This window comes from Ciconia boyciana, chromosome 1 (assembly GCF_034638445.1).
Source record: "Ciconia boyciana chromosome 1, ASM3463844v1, whole genome shotgun sequence".
In the NCBI taxonomy this organism is placed as follows: Eukaryota; Metazoa; Chordata; class Aves; order Ciconiiformes; family Ciconiidae; genus Ciconia; species Ciconia boyciana.
Genome location: NC_132934.1, coordinates 16486834 through 16506745, shown reverse-complemented (window position 1 = coordinate 16506745; position 19912 = coordinate 16486834). Strand labels below are relative to the sequence as shown.

The 19912-nt window shown below is 35.7% G+C and overlaps 2 protein-coding genes across 4 annotated transcripts in view; one reads left to right on the top strand and one right to left on the bottom strand.

Moving 5' to 3' along the window:
• The window catches only part of COG5 (component of oligomeric golgi complex 5), a 192517-nt gene that overhangs the window by 32980 nt on the left and 139625 nt on the right, over positions 1 to 19912 (top strand). The gene's annotated exons all lie outside the window — the stretch shown is intronic.
• Positions 1895 to 3196, bottom strand: GPR22 (G protein-coupled receptor 22). Its single transcript, XM_072859675.1, has one exon. The coding sequence runs from the start codon at positions 3194 to 3196 to the stop codon at positions 1895 to 1897; it is 1302 nt and encodes a 433-aa protein (XP_072715776.1).

Genomic DNA, 19912 nt, shown 5'->3' with positions numbered 1-19912 from the left:
AGCCAGTGAAATTATGTTTGAATATATGTTACACAGTAATTTTAGATAATGAATTATTATCAATTAGATAATAAAACTTTTAGGTAGAATTTGGATTATTTTAAGTGGCTGGTCTTTGTGGAATATGGAGCTGTATTATTTTTTTGAGTCTTCTGTTCTGGTAAGCTAAGGCATGAGCCTAAGTAAACTAAGGTACATTACAAGTACTGCTTTTTTTTTAACCATAAAAACAGTTTTGGCAATACACATATGATTGATTATTTAATGATGTAATGGAAAATAGCTTTTCGCTCCCTTAAAACCACACTTTTTTTTTTATATGCAACTTCAAAAAAGTGCTTCAGAAATCCTCTTTTTTTATGTAATACTTTAGTCAAACTAGCTCTCATATTCAAGGATATGCTCTGCTTTTTTTTTTTTTTAATAGAAGCCAATAGTTATTGAGAATTAGCCTTTGAATTATACTGGTAGCTGGTGACACACTGAGCAGTTTATATAACAAGACAAGTGAAATAATGCTAATAGATTTTGCAATTTTTTGTTTTGTTTCCCCCTCCCCCCCATAACTGGTAACCTAAGTCAATGAATGTAGCCACTGTTCATTGAAATTATGAATTTTTTAAGCATGGGATGGTGCAAACCACTCAAACTTTTGTTTGAATTAATATCTTAATTCTTGCTTACAGTGCTATGGATGATGATGACCTCTTAAGGCTTCTTGATTCTTCATTGTAGGTATAAAATGAAGTAGAAAAAAGAGGATGTAGAATGATAGTATACCATGGCCATCCAGGAAATACAGAAATAGGGTAGCTAGCAGTATTGGTGATTGGTTTGTGACAGAGAAGTTGCATGGCTAGAACTGAACACCATCAGAGGAGAAGTGAAGTAAAAATAATACAAAAGTTATTGAGGGCAAGAAAGTTATCTTCTACTTTAGCTGTGGCTCTTGACAGCCATATCTATCTATGTAGATAGGTGGTATGAATGAAAAATCTCTGTATAAAAGGTCTTCATGTCACACTAAAGGTCTAGCTAAACACCTTTGGTGTGAAAATCTAACCTTTCGCACAGGAATGCCTTTGTTCGTTGGTTGTCTTTTAGCATCAAGCCCAATAACTTTATTCTCTGTGGTTTTTAACCTTCATTTAGCCTGTCTTTCCCCCTTGCCCCCTCCACTCCTTCTGTATAATTGTTCAATGTTGTGTATTTTCTATGTAGAAACTGTGGATCTGAGATTGTATATGCAAGACTTTTTACTTTACTTAAAAGTACTGTCAAATTTTGGACCAATGTGGATTCCCCTCCCCATCAAAATTAACTGATTCTGAACCATTAATTGAAGGACATAACATAAATGGCTTTGTCTACATGTGCATGGTAATTGCATGCTGGAGAAATTTGAAATAAGTAGCTATCTAAATATGAGGTCAAAATGTGTCCAAGTTGTAGCTGTATAGCATTCAGAATATCTCTGCTCAATACTGTTTATGAATTAAATTTAAAAATACCATGTAATGCAAAAAGTTGAATTTGTGCTTTAGAAAAGTATTCCCGAGTGGAGTTTTTGTTTAAAAATTCTTTTATATTTAAAGAGAAGCTGAGCCATACAAATATTTTTAAAAGTTTGCACTTCTTTAAGGCTATTTATTTTCTAAAAAAGAGGACTTGAATATTTTTGACAAATATACACATGGTGTTACGCTAACAAACGGCCATGCAACATATATCTTACATAATGAAGAAATTGAATATACAAGACCTACTCTATTTAACATATATATTGAAAATTTACAGTCTCGCCAATAGTTAAAAAAAGTTTTTCTTATTTGGCAGTATTTTTCTACAATTTGTTCAAATATTCCACTTGATGTGTTTTGGTGAATACTGAAATCTAGTCAGTGACAACCTGAGGTACTAAACATTTCTGCCTTACTTCGTTGTCTTCAAAGGTAATCTTTTTGTTCCTTTTAGGCTCTATCCATGAGTTGTGTATTACAGCGTTATTTGGCATGGGATCTGCTTCCACTATTGAAACAACTCGCTTTTTCATCTTACTTTTCAGAACTTTCTGAAACTTTTGCCTTGTGAATGCATAAAGTAGAGGGTGAAATATAGTTGTTCCGTATGCCATTACTAGAAAACATAATCGCAACTTTACCAAAAGGTCACTTGGGCCCAAACATAAGATGGTGGTGTTTAAAACAGAGATGGGTGTCCAGCAGAGAAGGAATGTTGAGATAATCAAGAGGGACATTCTGAAGACTCTCTTTTGCCGTTCTCGTCGCTCCCGGTGCCGTTTTACAGCTCGGCGTAGAGCAATTATGACAGACACAGAAGTCCTTACACCAAAGACGACATTTCTTCCTCCACTGCTGTGGGACACATCTGTAGTCTCATGCTGAGTGGTCAAAGAAATAGTTTTTTTCTTTCTAGCTTTCTTCTTTTGTCCCGTTGTAAATCTTGTACCAATCCGAATGTTTAGAGCCTGGAGTATTTTGGTGTATGTAATTAGCATTACTATAACAGTGAAGAAAAAGATTGGAATCTGAACGAGAAGGTGGTAGTACATTCCTAGCTCTGTGTGGTACTCGTTTGTACTCACGCACAAAAGTGTCTTATTTTCCCAAGTACTTGCACTTCGAAGACTGAAAAAGTTGACTTCAATGAAAGGAATCAGGAAGGAAAAAAGTGAGATGATCCATATTGATGTCATTAGTATCACAGCCCTTCCCATGGTCAGAATTCGATTGGCAGGTTTTACAGAGATGTCGTATCGGTCCAGAGTGATAGCGAAGACATTGATTGCAGTTGAAACGCTTGCAAAAGAGACACAAGCCTCATGGAAGCAGCAGATGAGAGCAGTGTTACTCTCCAGTGAAAGCAGAAGGATAACTATAGTTAGAGGAATACATCCCACACAAATTATTACATCAAGTACATGAAGGTTCATTGTAATTATGTTACTGACAGAATTGATTAAGTTGGATTTCATACAGTAAAGTACCAGCACGGTGAGGTTGCTGCCAAGTCCCAAAACAATTTCTAACATCAAAAATCCAGTGAGAGAAACTTGAAAGCTTAATGGATATGACAGTGGTCGGTACATGTTGGTGTCGATGTCGTCAATGGCATCTCGAACTGTAATGTTAGATTCAGACTGCATGTTGACTTCTAGAATGGGGGAGAAACACATTCTTTTGTTGCAGTTGTTTTTTCTCCTGAAAGATGAAATAAAATATGGAACTATTTGATTTCTTTTTTTAACACTTATTGTAGATAAATGCTGGGGAAGGAGGAGGGAGGAAAAACATCTATTCTTATCAAACTCTTGATTTACTGTATGTTTAGAGCTTTGGTTGGCATGGACTCAAAAGCCTGAGGATCTAGAATAATAGAATAAGGTCTTTCCTTTTTAAAGGAAAGCAGGATTTGTTTAAAAAAAAAAAAAAAAGGTGAAAAGCTTCCACTTAGGGAGACAAGGCTTTATTTATAGTGATGCGGTTTTTACAAAGGGCCCATTTGTTGAATAAACTATACTTGTGCATTGCCTTTGTATTGCGTTGAGGGTCATTTTAGAAGAATGTTGTTAAGTATTAACAAATTAGTACTCAAGATCATTTTAAAAAGGCTCTTGTGGAAAAAGAAAGTGATAGGAACATGGAGCACTGTTGCTTATGTATCATAAAAAGAACATTTATTTATGGCAATTTAGCAGTCTCTTATGAAGAGTTCACAGTAGTGTTGTGGGCTGAAACTTGAAGTTCTGTAATTCAGCAGATTTTTACAGAGCTGGAAGACTTCTGCTCACTTTTATCTTGTGTGCATCTATATGTATGAAACTCACCACTACAACAATTTTACAGAAGTATATATAATTTCAAATGCAAAACTTAGATGGGTTTGGGGGAATCGAGTTTACTGTACAAATACTACATTTCCTTTTTCTGATTTGAATATTCAATTTCTTCAAGAAATCAGTGTGTACATGGAATGGAAGAGTATTTAATTTTATTCCAGAATAGACTTAAGGGAATAATTTTAGAAAATAATACTTAAAAAGAAAATTGTCTCTTTCAGGGTTTTGGTTTGGTTTTTGTTTGTTTGTTTGTTTTAATACAAAGTGCAATTAAATCCAACAGATTTATATACATAGCATGTTTGTCTTAGGAATGAGTAGGTTCAAAAAAAGTAGCATTTATTACATCTAGGAGATTTTTTATTTTGTGGCTCATCTGCTTTGTTTTACACATGCTGATAGGTTGTAAATGTAGCATCTGCATGTAATACCTGATGTTTGTATTATTTATATTGTCAGCCAGCTCTTGAGTTTGTAATGAAATGAATAAATAAAAGAGAGGTTATTCAATTTCTTGTTATGATACTTGAGGGTTTTTTTTTTCCAGATAGCTTTAAATTTAAGAGAGGATGTACTTGGCATGAAAATAAATTTAAATATGGACCTTTGTTCCATTCTGAATACATTAAAACTGTATAGCACAAAGGTGAACAAAAATGAGCTCTTTTTTAATGAAAGTATGAATTAAGCACACTTGGGATACAATATGCAAATGGATTTCATCTGCAGTTCTGAAAAGCCTCAATTGCACAATACTATTAATTTTAAATTGTATGATGAAAATTCTTGGTATGCTTCAACAGTTATTTCACATGTGTCTCTTAAATACAAAAGATGTAAATTAGAACATATTAGTCTCAGGTGTGAAATGAAACAAGAAATATTTCAAAAGCTTTGTTTAATTTCTAATTTAGGCAACCTCTGTTAGGTTTATATTAACCCTCAGGAATACGATTTCCTCTGTGTACACTGTCCTGGCTGTGAATGGATTTCAAGAAATCATTCCAAATGCATTACTGGAGAAATGGAGTTCTTTCGAATTAGCAAAAGCCAGGAGGAAATCAAAAGCAGATCTGCTAAAACAAATGATGATCTTAACTCTAACGTTATGGCAAATGAAATTTTGTGAAAACAGAAAACTTCAGATGTGCTAAGTCTTATGAATAGATTAAACATCACCTCCTTGTTGCATTGATTAGATTTCAGTTAAATAAAAGCAGAAATGTCAGGGCAGGGAGCTAATTTACCCAATGCATCGCCTTTCTGGACAGTGCCTGTTCCCTTGCAAATGCTGAGCAGAGGTGGGGTGCATGCAACTGCTGACCTACCTGTTCTCTGTGCCTCAAGGGCCTTTCAGATCATTGCAGCAGCTTGTCATAAATTGATACATGGTGTCACTGACAGATATTTGACATGCACTGTAACCTGGAAACCAGGTGGTAGCTGGGCTCTTATTTCATTCCTTGCAGGTTTTTTTTTTTCTTTTTTTTGTTCCAGCACTTCAGCAGCAAAAAATTCTGATTAAACATGGGGACTTCTTAATTGCCTGAGATACTTCTACAGACCAGTGCACATTCTGCGTGTCTGTTCTGAGTTTCAAGCCAGCAATAACACATAAACCTTCTTTTAAGTGATGTTAATTTCTTTCCCCTGTTGCATTTTGTAGCAGCCTGTTTTTATTTTCCGGGATTAAAAAAAATAATTTCTGATCTCTGTGTTCAGAGTGTATGTAGACATCCTTTAGTTTATGGTTGCGTATTTCTTTCTGTAATATTCCTGCTCATTACTTTTGAGTGATGGCTTAGTCAAAGAAGTTGCTATACATCATAAAATCCAGTTCATGTGCTTTGAGAGTAACCATGAGTTACCTAATTTGGTTTATTTTCATTTAGGGAGAATACATAACAGACCATAAAATTGAGAGAAAAATATCCATTAGTCATTATGACAAATAAGTTATTTAATGAGTAGTATAGAAAAAGCTTGGTTAAACCCTTATTCAGCTTGCTGGTGAAGTATGCATATTCTCCTTTTGGGAATTCATGTTTCATTGTTTCTTCATGCATCAGTAGTTTCCACAATTCTGGTTTTAAATTATAAATCCCTCTTTAAGAAATGCTCACCATTTTAAGAATCAATCATTGCACTCTTCTTTTATGAAAATCTGAGCAGATGTGTTAGTCTTCCATGTATGTTGTTGAAGTGTCGTGCACGTAAATGGTAATACAAGTGTGTTCCATGTTTTGTTTCTAATTCCTTTATGTCTTAAGAATACATTTTAGTGATGCATCCTGCTGCTTGTAGGTCATACAGCTAGAAAGATACCCGGTCAACTGCATTCTTCATATTGTCAGTTGTAAAACTGAATTAGTTGCTGCATGCCCTTGTGAAGGGGAGGAAAAAAAAGGTTAAAAGTAGGGCTTATAATTTCAAAATAAAGTAATGCAAGAATATATTTTCTAATATCACTTATTTCATGAATAAAAGATCTCTAAAATTGGATCTTATAGATTACATAGAAAATCAGTTAGTGTGTTCACTATTTGCTAGCAAAATCATGTAATTCTTCTGTCAACTTAGATGAATTTAGTTTTTTGGACAAGTTTCCTGTTCTCCAAGTAGTGCAGGTTACAAAAAACCCTGAGTCGAAGCAGTAACTGTTGGATGTAGAGTGTCTGTTACTAGAGCTAGAAAATGTAGTTTTATAGCTCTTGTGAGCAGGTAGTTTATACATATAACTCTCTTGTCTTCTAATGAGAAATTGAGCAGAGTCAATGAGCTTTATAGGAAATATGTTTTTAATTTGCACACTGTTACAATTTCCTCTCTTGAAATAAATGTTTAGCAAATCCGTATTTTTAATAAACGGCTTGAATGTACAGGGTAATGAAAGGAATAAGTTAAAAAAAAAAAACAATGAAAAAGGGAGATTTCTTGAGCAATCAGAGATTAGTCATATTAGCCAACCTTCATGAAGCAATAAGTATACACTAATTACAGACTATCTGATCCTTCAAAGAGTAACTGAATAAATCTGTAACATATTTAACTGCCGATATTTGGAAATACTGCTGAGGGAGGAAAAAAATATTCCCGGTTGCATTATGTGGTTTTTTTCCCCAGTACTGTATTAGCTTAAACTGTACTACCTTTATGTTGTATGAACAAAACAGGTTCTTAATATTCTACAAGACTTTCATACAAAATAACATTTTTCTACCATTGTGTTTTTAATGGGGAGGGGGAAATAGCATTTGAATATTTCCTGGTCTCAAATATAACAAGATACTAGCGCTTAATGTAAGTTGAATCTGATCTCTTCCCTTTTTTCTCCAATTTTTTTTGTTAAATGTTGCTTATTCTGCATACCATAATAAGGAACAGATCTTACCTCCACTAAAGATTTGATAAATTCTCGATGCAGGTGAAGCAGTTCCAGGTTGGAGGGATTCATTTTGTTCACTTGTTAGCAGAGTAGAAGGGAAAGAGGGTAATAAGCATATCTTCAAAAAATGACCTTAATGAAAATTTGTGCCTGTACTGTGCCATTGTTTCAGCATACTGCTAATGTATACAACTGCCTTAGTTCTGGTTTACAGGCTGCTGCAGTCTCCCACTCTTCCTACTGTAGAATCAATAAGCATCTGAAAATACATAATGAAAGTAATTTAACATACTGAAGGCTTCTTGTCTCCAGAGACACCACTGAGATTCAAGCTTTCTAAAAAAGAAAAGCAGTGCTTCTGAGAGGAAAGCTTGCGATGGGCAGCTTTTGCAGAATGACAGCCTACCTTGTCGCTTCTCCTCACTGCAGAGAGATGCAGTGCATTCACTAATTTTGATTGGTCAGTGATGTTGGGCTTAAATTGTGCTTCATATATGGGATTGATGCCCCCCCTCCCCCCGATTTATATAAGGATTCTTTTGTAAAAGGACTAAATTTACAAATGATTTATGAATTCTGGAATATATTAAGGGTATGCCAGTTTTATTTTTACCTTTTCACTCTTTACTTTGTGTACACTGGAAACCACATGACACTGAAAAAAAAAAGGGATTAAATGTTTATTACTTAAAAAGCTTCCAGCAATCTATATTTGAATTTGCCTGCTTTCCATTTGTGGGTTTGGTTTTTTTTTTTGGTCCTAAGAACATCTCTGAAATAAAACTGCCTCTGAGCCATGCTGATTTTCACCTGGTATGTTTATATGCAAGTGAACATTTAGGTTTTGTCTTGAATAAATTATATTCAGGACAAGTTGGTACCCGCATGTATATTAGGAAAATTTGTATTAGGATTCACAGAGATTATTCAGACCCCTAAAATGGGTTGATAATTCAGTTTAATTCATGAATCCGAAAAGAATGATTTTTATGATCCATGATCATGTACTATGTATGTATAGTAGTGTAGGTTGTTAATTTAGTTGAAATGTTAACTTCTAAAAAAAATCTTGTATGTTCCACATGAGTTTTGCTAGAGGCTTCACAGGTTTTTGTAATGATGTCTTGCATGATGTTCTTGACCTTCACTTTGCAGGGGGTAGGAAGTGTCTTCATTTTCACTTTTTTGTTTTGTAACTTATTTCTGAATCTGTTCTAGCAGTATAAACAATGCTCACAACCACATAAAGAGGAGTAAGAGAAGTGCAGCACAATATCTGTTTTAATTAGTAGTAACACTAAAATAAACCTTGGAAATAAATTCAGTATACAACCCAAAAAAAAATTTTTTAAAAATTGGTTTGCTGAAGCAAGTAATTTAAGAATATCTGAGTATAAAATGTTCTGCTTGTAGTTTTTCATCTCAAGTAAGTGTGGGGTGTGGGGCTTTTTCCGTTTTTTTTTCTTGCTTTTAAAGAGTTTTTTCTAATTTTTTTTTAAAGTTTTATAAGGTACTAAATGTTAAAGCGTGGTTCTTACATAGGCAGCTGTATTAAGATGGCAGTTTTGGTCAAATTTGGATGGAGTCTTCTGTTTTTAAGTTCTTAATGCAATTATAAAATGCAATTGTGTAACTCAGATGTCTGCATTTCTTCTCTTTTTCTCTCAGCCATCCAATATATTATTTATCATTAGGTAACAGCATATTTTATTTATTTTTTAAAATGGCTACATATCCGTCTAGTGTGCTTCCTATTCCGTACTCTTTTACGTTCAGAAAATACCTAAAAAAAGATTGCAGAAACTTTGAACAAAGATTAGTAGGTACCAGCTGGCTATGCTGAGTAGCAACTGATTGAGCTCTTTGAGCTGTCTCTGTATCGTCTGCCTCCCAAGAGCTTGAAACCAGTGATACCAGCATAGCTCTTAAGGGTGATGTGATAAAGAGGATTCCTGAAATGAAAGCATAAATACTAATATATTAAAGAGATTTACTTGCTTCACTTTCAGTATGACTTAGGATAAATAGGGAAGCCTGTCTAAATTTAAACAGTTGAATCTCCATCTCCCTTTCTAATTCTTTAGTGTGTGCCTGAACAAAGATGGAGATATTGGATGAGCTGTACTGTTAGAAAGAAAAAGATGTATACGCGGAAGAAGGTTGTAACGGGATTTTGGGTATAGCATGGATATGTGGTTCAAACGCAGGCCAAGGGGTCACGAAAGACTTCCTGTATTACAGGAGGCGATAATGGCAAAAGTTTTATCTGCAAAAAGTGTTTGAGAGGAATGATAAGGAGCTGAGTTGTGAACATATCAAGCTTAAGTTTTCTGGAGAGAAAATCAGGAGAAGCAGTACCATATGGAGGCAATCAGGAGTAGGTGGATGGATAGACATGCTTACAAGCCATTGCTGTGCAGATGCTAGTTAAGATGGTGTGAACAGATGACATCATCCTCCAAGGGTGGATAGGGAAGAGTGGGCAAAAAGAGCTATGTGCAGACAGAAAAATGTGCGGTTCTTATACCTCTTTCTGTATCAGTATGGAATGGAAGAGAAAGAATTTGACTGGTATTTTGGGTTTTAGGGGAACGAAAAGTGGGGTGGAAGGATAATGAGAGGGTAGAAATATCAGGGAACAGCAGGAGTCTTAAACCAGGAGATTGGTGATGAAGGGTCTTAGGACTGAGAATGGCAACACAAGGGGACAGGGAGACCCAGAATGCGACAGAGAATAGAGCTATGAAGGATTGAGGCTGCTGGGTCTGATGTGGGGAGAAAATAAATGCACAGGCAGGAGCTTGAAGCAGAGTGGAGCAGAAGGGAACAGAGGCACGTGCCTGTAAAGAGAAGCTGGGTGCACGGGGGTAGAGATAACTGCAATTCCCCGTAGCATACACGTCTGTAGTACTTTTAAATTTAATTCAGGAGTCATAGTTGTCTGTTAGAGTATGTTTTTCTGTTTTGCTGAAAGCAGGAAGTCCAAAAATTTGCAAGTTATAGCGTATTTCTTGGTCGTCTTCCACCTTTTATCTACTGTCTTACTTTCTACACGCAGGAAGTAATGTTGTAGCATCAACTGTTACTGCATTCTGAAATGGTGGTAGGTCATTTGTAGATCTGGAGGTCTAAACTCTGCTGGTGAGTTGATAAGATCACCCCGAATGCAGCTTCTTGCACTACAGTTTTTTAAAGAAGCTTACTTTGTTAAAAAGACTCTTTAGGCTCACAAGGTCTAGCAGGACCAAATGAAGTACTCAAGTCTGATGTTTTCTATCACAGTCCTTGATTTTGGAGCTTTACCATTCCTTTGATGTGCTTTAGGGTTTAACTTCACATAAACCTATCACAGACTGTCTTAACATCCAGTTGTCATGGAATAGACACATTCATGAAGATCTTTACTGGCACAGCTGGGAAATGGTGTCCACTTACTTCCCTTGTTCTCTGCATTATTCTTTTTTCAGTTTCTACGATTATCTCCCCTGAATGCTTCAGCAGCACTTTGTTTCTTTCTTTGGGCTGCACGTCTTGTTCCCTAGTTTGAATCTTGCTGCTTGTTTAGTGGCTATTTAGCATTTTACTGCTTCTAGGTCTAAAAATGTCATCTGTTCTCATATTTGCAAGAGACTTGGGCTCCTAACTTGTACAACTTTTTCAGTGACACATAATCTCTTCAGAGCTCAAGTTGCTTTTGAAAATGAATATTGGGTGATTTTGGACATCTTGCCCTGGGATTGTTCTTCAGTATTATTTAAATGGTGCACCTGCACAATTCCAGCTGGATAGATCCTCCTGTACCTTGCACTTACCTACACTGAGCAGTGTGATGCCCAATTCTAGCGTAGCTCTTCTGGATAGTTCATTGTTTGTATCTGTTCTAGCAGCTTGTGATCCATATCTAAAATGTGTTTCTTACCTCATTGAATCTTAGTTTCCTCAATAGTCTGTTGCAAAGAACTTTGTTAGAATGTTATTGAAAGTCCAGTAACTTTTATAGTATCAGGGAAAAATAAACAGTGGATAGTAGCAGTTCAGGTCTGGGAGTTGTACTGACGTGCCCTTGCTATGCTGGATTTGTCAAGGTGTTCTGTTTTACCTGATACTGAAATTATGGCTTGCTGGCCTGGATCATGCTGCAGCATGCTTCTGTGTTGAGAAGGTGTAAATCTTGACTCCTGTCCAGTACACAAGTTCTAGTTGTAAAGGGATTTATTACTGTTTGAGTGGTATGCTGAGTAGATGACAAAAACTCTGCTGGAATTTGTACATAAGTACCATTCTGACTCTGATGGTAATGCAGTCTTTTCTTTCTTTTGGCACAAGTGCTTTGTTCTCATTTCTTTAATCTATCGAGAACGGTTCTAAGACTGTTATTCCTTTTCTGTAGTAGAGACTGACATCCACAAAATTAATTTTCCATTCAGTGTCCTATCCTTAATGTTTATTTTCTTTTCTCCCTGATTGTTGATTGCCATACAGCTTTCTTTGTTTTGTTATTTTTATAATGACTTCTTTTGGTTGGGTTTTGGTTTTTTTTGCATTTTTAACTTCCATTTTTCCCTTGCCAGAAAACATTCCTACACATGGGACATTGTTGATCTCAGTTTCTCCATTTTAGAATTACCTCCATAGATTTAAAAAAATTTGGATTTTCCAGCTTAATTATATATAATTTCATTGTACTTCTTCTTGTATTTGCAAAGATGTACACCCTTGGAAGCAACAGAAAGACAAATACTTTTGAATAGATATATATTATATATAAACCATATATATAATATATCACAATATTGTATATTTTATATTTTTATATAGTTTTATATTAATCTATAACGAATATATATTCATTTTCAAGATGTGGCCTTAATGTTAGCATAGCAGCTTGACTATGGAAAAATTACCTACTTATGCTACGAAATAAGAATGTCTTAGAAGATTCATTTGGTTTTGTGTAATTGTTAGGCATAGGTTATTTGTTCAGTAGTATTCCATGTTAGTTCAACTATTGACCTTTTCAGCACTGGAAGTTCCTGTACTCATGAGGAAATGTGTAAGTTACAGAATGCCCTTTAGCAATTAATACTGAAACTGTATCTTGTTTTAGTCTTGCACAATGAGAGGATACCAAAGGAGAATTACAGAACCAGTGCCGTTATCACTCATATATAGAGAAGGCGTCCTTTTCATATCATAACAGTAAATTTGGTTTAGTGATGTAGCTAAATCATGGTCCTGGCGCATTGTACAATTATTTAAGCATTTTAGTAAAAACAAAAAAAAGGAATATCAGTTATCCTCAGGAGGGAAGTATGGCTGGTAAATTTAATAGTAATTTGAATAATGCCAGTCTGGCTCCAGCTTTTCTCCATGGAAGTGGTTTGTCCTCTAGTATAAACATTCACAATGAATGGTGCTGTATCTTGTAGTAGTTATTGGCAAAATTTTAAGGAGTCATTAAATTTAAAGATAAATTTTTCATTTTTCTTTAAAAATTACAATATTGCTGTGAATTTAGTTTTTCCTTCATTCAAATTGTACTTTGAGTACTCTGAGAATTTGAGAGATTTCTGCTTTTATAAAATATTCTTAGTTCCAAGTTGGCAATCGCTACTGAATTTTAGTGAGGGTTTTCATTATTATGGAAAGGCTTTTGGAGTTCTGACATCCTGTCTTTTGGATTGCTTCAAACGTACAAAGGAAAAAGCCACCTGCTCGCGTTGTTGAAGCTTGTGAAAGTGTGCCTGAAAGAATGTTGGTTCCATAAGTTGGGAAGTAGTTTAGCACGATAGCTGAAGAGCGCTGAAGCTGGAGTGCTGACACTGTGTGGCTGTAGAATGAGGAAATACTGCCTCGTGGTTTGAAGTCCCAGGTGGTTGCTTACCTTGCTTTCATCAAAATATTTTGTATGTTGGAGGAAGTTTTCAGTGTTATTCCCTGCTGCCTGGGTTGCTGTGTTGCCTAGCATCTCCAAGTCCTAGCTCATGACGGCACTGTGCTAGGTGCGTGGCAGAACGGCATCAGTATAAACGTTTCAGTAAGCTTTCTGCCTGCCTTATTACAGTGAATTGGATTCAGAGGTGGCTGAACTTAACATGGAGGGTTTAAACTTCAGGAGCTGGTTCAGGATTCTCCATCAGATATCCTTGATGCTGTGGAAGCTGTGCCTGGCAAAGTATGCAGGAGGGGCAGCAGCAGGAGCAGCACTAGCTACCCTGTTACAGGCCCCCTGATGCCGGAGTTCCATTACACATCTTCCTGCTGTAATACCCTTTAAGTGGAGTTGCTAATTTAAAACAAAACAAGAAAACACGAAGATTTTCTCTAGAGTTGTTTATTCAACAGAGATCTTGGATAGACTTTGTTTCTAGTCACTTTTTAAAATGGGAAGGCAATACAATGTTCTCTTAATCAAGACAAAGTGTTCACATGGTGTGCCTAGTAGCAAGCATTCTTCTAGCTGAAATTAGGAGATAAAAGTCTTATGATCTTAATTGCCCTGTGAGTAAAGAGTGAACACAACATGCATAGGTATCACAACATAAACTGTGTCCCTTTAATTTTGTTAAGATCACCCACAGTGTAAGGGTTACCACTAGGGTGAGTTTATACATTGCAGTCTCGCTCAGTTAGCTCCTTGGCTGATTTGGTTTGGAAGCGCTATAAAAAGCTCGTGAAAAGGATCCAGTAGGCTTACTACCTTTAAAATCAAAGTTCAGTGACCACACACAGTAACTCTGCATGTTCCCATATAACTGCAGTGACAGGACCATACTTTGCTGTCTTCCGACAACAAAATAAAACCTATGGACAGTAGTTAGATCCCCCCCACTCCCAGTTGTGAATGACTGCTATAAGTGGTTAAAACCATCTGTCAGGCCCCTGTGTTCAGTTCAAATATAGGAAGTCATTCACATCAGTCTGAGAGTGGTGATATTCCTCACATTAAGTTCTCAGAATCTGAAAAATGATATGCAGTACTATGTGTTTTCTTGTCTGATTTTTTTTTAATGATAAAGTACTCTGTCTTCCCCCCTTTGCCACCTTAGTTCTTGAGTTATTATTTTTACAAGGTTGTTGAGGAAAAATGATAGAATATCTGTTTATGTACTGCCATAAAAAGACGTGTGAGAGAACTTTAAACATAATAAGCTATAATCATAAATGCATAATAGTAAGGAAATTGAACTAAGCTAGTGCAGTGTGTTGGCTTCACCATTAACTCTGCTAAAGAGAATATTCATTTGATTGATGTGCATGTTGATCTAAATTTAGATTTGTGTTGGTATCATCTTCAGTTTATTTTCTTTCTTCCTCTGTTGTTTGGGTGCAGTAGTTTCCATAATTTGTATCTGTAATATAGTTTAATTTTTTTATTGATTGATGAAAAATATCTCTCACTTTCTTAAGAGGATAAATTAAATAGAAATATGATACCCTTGATATTTTCTGGTTTTTTTAAACATACATATTGTAGCTCTAGAGTCTAAAATAAATATCTAAACTGTGTTTAAAATGCATGCATATGAAGAACTAATCTTATCTATGAAGCTTACAAATATTAAGGATTTTTGTGCCTAAACCATAGTTTCTTTTTTTTTTTTCCATCTCCTAAAGTATTTTTAACCTCACTGCATAATTGTTGTATTTGAAATCACTTGTTGTAGTATTGAAGCAAACCAGAGCTTGTAGTAAAAATGCTTTCATTTGCTGTTTTTTTGGGGAAGGCTGAGAGCAATAGTGTCAGTGGTATGTCTGGAGAAGGGAGTACTGTTTTGCTTCATATATGGTTGATGCCTGGAAGTGGCTTTGCAGTCACTAGGCTTGAAGCCTGAGTTTTATTTTACTAATAAAATCTTGAGAAATTGTAAGTGGTTGGTGGAGACATTTTTGTTACACGGATGGATGATGAGCAAATACATGTTTATGGAGAAAAAACGTGTAAAATTCTTCAGCAGCCTTCACTGATGATCTACTTAATAAATTAAAATGTATAGGTAGAATGAGTTGCAGTGATAGGAGCTATAAAATGTAGTTGGAGTGGGAAAGAGGAAGAATGTTATTTGCATTATTTTCAGTACGTTTCAAAGTGAGAAGCTTCAATGTTAGTAAGTAGGCTAGCAACTCTGCAAATTGATACCTACGGTTAGGAGCTCCTGGAAGAAATGTGGAAGACAGAATATAGCAACTGCTACAACCTATCAACAGGAAAACCATGTGAGTTATTACATACTGACTCTGCCCGTTACCATGCTGTCTTTCTAAAAGAGAAATTGCAGTTCTGATACATGTAGAGGTCTTTTCCAGTCCTCATTCTTTCCGCAGTAGGTAAGGTGCCCAGTGAGAAATTACTCCCCTTGAGAGACAGCTGAATACGGAGGAGAACATTATTTCTCTTATTAATCAAGCAAATGAGTTTTAAAGTGAGGAAAGAATGGAAGGAAAAGAGAGCCTGCCCTTTGAAAGTGGTTACTATTTTAAGCCTGCTAGTATTTAGGTTGGAAACGTTTTTCTTTAAAGTTGTTTTATGTTATAATACCTTTTCTGCTGTCTTGCTCTCGGAGGAGAAAGAAAAACTCAGCCAGCCCTTCCTGTTCCCCCCAGGGTAACTTTTCTTTTTCCCCTGCAAATTTTTTCATATATTCTTCAGAAACTTATTTTGTTCACAACCATCAAAAAATTCGAGGTTTCTACCTGTTTATTGGTTTCCTGATAATACCCTGTTTAACACTCCTACTCCAAAATCTTTAAGCCAGCATTATCACAATAATCAATACATACTTTGGTCTATGGTAGAATGCCTCAACAAGAATTTTCCAGTGGTGTTTGTGTACATCTGTATGTAAGGACTATATGGCTCTTTGGATTGTCAGTTAGATGCATACCTTGATGAATATTACAGGCTGTGATGATAACAAGTACTTAATAGAGTTTGTGAGAGTATAAAAGCCGCTCTAAGTAATCTTGAAGCCTGTAGGCAAAGCAGCTATTACAGTGTACTTTGGGGCAATAAAGATTGATATTAGTCACAGAAATTTTAGTTTGTATTCAGTACTCTTAATCTAGAGCAAATTTATATGGACAGTTAGAGATAGTGTGGATTAACACTTTAACTAAGGATTTTAGCTGCTTGTGTGATGTCCATGACCACAATACCTAAGCATCCTGTATCTGCTTCATAGTTTCTCCTCACATCATTCTGTTTTGTCGAAAAACAGTTTGGCTACATGCTAGAAGCCTAGGGCAGATCTGGAAAGTCTGTCTGTATTTCATGAATCTGTCCAGTCTCTATAATACAAGACCAATTTCTTTTTGCAAAATGCAGGGACTATATACATTTTCCACATTTATTTTCTTTGCACATCTTTAAGCACAGATTTTTTATGTCTAACTAGACTTGACAAAGAAAGTTAAGCCAAGGCAATGCTTTGGAGTAATAATGAGCAAATTGAGGTTTGAGTGGAAAAATAGTTCATGTATCTAATCTTTCTCTCAGGACATTCATTTTTTTTCCTAAAGTAATGTATTGGTGAAGTCAGAATATAAATTATTTCTTGCACTAACCTTACCTCTGTCTAAATTGCTTTAAGCCCTCAACTGCATTGGAGGGGGGGGAGGGGAAGCAAAACAACCCCCCAGAACATGCAAATAATTAATGAGATTTAAAAAAATATATTGATGAAACACTATAGAACTCTCTACTTCATCATCCAGCTTTTCAAAATTAAAGAAAAACCCCACACATCTCTAAGGAAACAGGCCTTGCAGCATGCATAGAAGATTATTAAACACAGGACAAAAATATAAAACCACGTCTGGAGAATATTTCACCTGGAATTTGACATCTAGGAGCCGTTGCTTCTAACATCAGCTAGGAAGTTAAATTAAATGTAAAGATATTTGCTAAACAAAACCTATAACCTCATAGGACCTAACAGTTAAACAAATCAGTATTACAAATAGAACAAACTGGATATAGTGCTTTTATTACGGTACTTTGGGTTGTGCCATACTGGAAAAACTTTTCATTTATATATTAGGTGCCTTGTATTTTGGTGCATTTCTCCTTCTTTTATCCTTCCCAATATAACCTGTATCTTACATGTACATGTGACATGGCAGAAGGAAGAAGAAGAGATGTGTCTATTAAGGATGAGCCAGGCGTGGAGTTGGTAGGATGAATTTTTGATGAGAACTAAAGGAGTCAGATGCAAGGACAAGAAAGCTGTGAGAATTACACAAGGGTGACTGAGCTGGTCTTCAGAATTATTTATATAGGCTTTCCTCATTTTCTTTATGATCTTTTGCTATAAGTGGACAGAGAATGTTGAAAGTTGAGTTTCATGGTCGCTTTTGTAGGAAACTGCCAAGAGCTTGACTTGTAAACCTTGCTTTAAGGTTTTTTTTTGTTTTAATCTTCAGCGATATCAATATTTCTTCACTTTGGTACCACAGTATAATTCCTTTGGGTATGACTGCCATGTATGGCAATTTGCTGCATAGCATCCTGTGATCAGCTGGACACAAAACTGCCTCGAGTAGATTTACACATCCACAACACAAAGAAATGAGAATGGAAATGGGATTGATCCCAAAAATTCCATAGCCCAGCAGCTGCAGAGAGAACTGTGGACTGTAGAGAGTCCACATAAAATTGCTAATCCATAATTTTAAATCTTTGTTTAAATCTGTGATTATGATGCAAAGTTTATTTTCTCTATCTGTGCTTGCCTGAAAGCAAAGTATGTTTTAAGATTGCTGAGAGCTGCTAGTTGTAGATGCTGAAGAAATTAATTCACCAAATCACTAATCTTTTTAATTTTTTAGATTCTTTTTAGAAACACATCCAGCTGATATAATTTAATATTCTGTTCTTGTGCAGAGTCTTGGCTAATGCATCTGTTGAATGAATAAATAAATGGAAAGAAATGCAGTTTTAATTCTGGCAAAAACTATTTTTATTGCTTGCTTGTAAAATTGGCAGCAATATTCTGCTCTGGGATAGCATTATTGGTTACTGACACAGTGGAATAATAGTAGCAGTTAGAAATAAACGTGAATTTATCTGAATTTTATAGCTTGGGCTTTTATTTATTATTTTAAAGTAATTCTAGCACCTGCAAAATAATGCAAGATGCTGGTTTCTCTTTTGACAAATATTACACATTCACAGATTAACATATAGCTTCTAATCTCCGTTGATTACTATTATCTAGCAAGTGCTTGCTAGATATCAAAGCAGTCTGACATTGTGTACAGGTTACAGATTGGGCCAACCTGTTCTTTGACTGAGGCTCAAGAGAGCAGCCAGGCAGCTACTGTTTTACCGTCCGGACAGAAAAATGTATTTCTTTTCTTCGCCTGCCCTTCGGCTTTTGAACTCCTACCGAGTTAGTAATTTATTTATTCGTTTTGGTATTTGAATGGTATTTGAACTTTTAATGAGGAAATTCTGTTATGCTTCTTCTGGGAGGACAAAAGAGTATCCAAATAGTTTTAACTGCAGTACCCAGCTCTTTGCTGTTCAATTTTGCTGATAAATACAGGGTTGCTCAAAATGCTTGCTGTGTCCACCTCCCAAGGCCGCCTTAGCACTGTTCTAGATCCTCTACCAAACCTGGGGCTTCGGGGTGCTGACTCAGCTGGAACAAGGCACGCTGGGTTGCTCTTGAAGAAGTCTGTGGTTGCTCGACTTGATTAAAACTCTGCTGTCATTACTGCCACTGACAAGCAGTGCCCACCATGGGTCTGTCTTGTTTAGCTGAACGGTGTGTGCAAAGTAGTTATTCTATAACTCCTGTAACTATGGTACATATACCATAGTTATATTTTGTATGAATGTGTTTATATATACATATGTGTATATGTATATAAAGAAGTATATCATGGTTGTAAAATTGACTTTAATTCTCTAGAAGTGGTATGAATTACGCTCTTTCTGGCAACAGAAACGCTGTAATTGTTTCTGTAGAAACAGTTGTTATTTAATCAGTTGGTCTTATGCTGTGACCTTTCTAGCAACTATAGCTTGAGAAATTGATTTCTAACAGTTTTTTTCCTCTCCTGGTCTTTAATTGTGACTAAAACTTTCTAATGTCTTTGCAGACTGGAATGGAAATGCAGTTACAAAGTTTTTCTATGACAACAGTAAATTGTCTCACTTCAGTTGCTTTGTTACAACTCTTAAGTGCCCACTTAACAGGAATTAGCATATGTCCTTCAGATTTTTCTTTCAGAGATGACATTACAAGTAATTACAAACAGTAAACTGCTTGTTTCATGCTTCTAATTGCTTCACAGAGATCTTGATCCTGGTCTTCCAGCATCCAAGAATGAATGAATAAATCTTTTTCTGTGCTCATGAAAACCCTTTTCTGGTGACATACGTATGTTTAACACTCCAGTATAATTTCATTAAGGGAAAGCTCATGATAAATTTAGGGAAAGAAAAAGCAAACTCAAAAAAGAAGGTAGGTATCCTACTATCAAACAAATATTAACAAACAAAAGACTATTCCATTCAAGGAATTAAAATGTCTGCAAGTAATTCTGCTTGCAGTATTTCGCAATAGATTCTGATCATTTTGGATTCTTCATCAGGTTTTAGGAATTGTGGTATTTTTCTTGCTGAGCACTTTTTAAATTGGTGAACCCTAATGTAAAATGTT

What these genes read in the sequence shown, in the direction of transcription:
- GPR22 (XM_072859675.1), bottom strand. Translation starts at nt 3,196, where the DNA reads ATGTGTTTCTCCCCCATTCTAGAAGTCAACATGCAGTCTGAATCTAAC.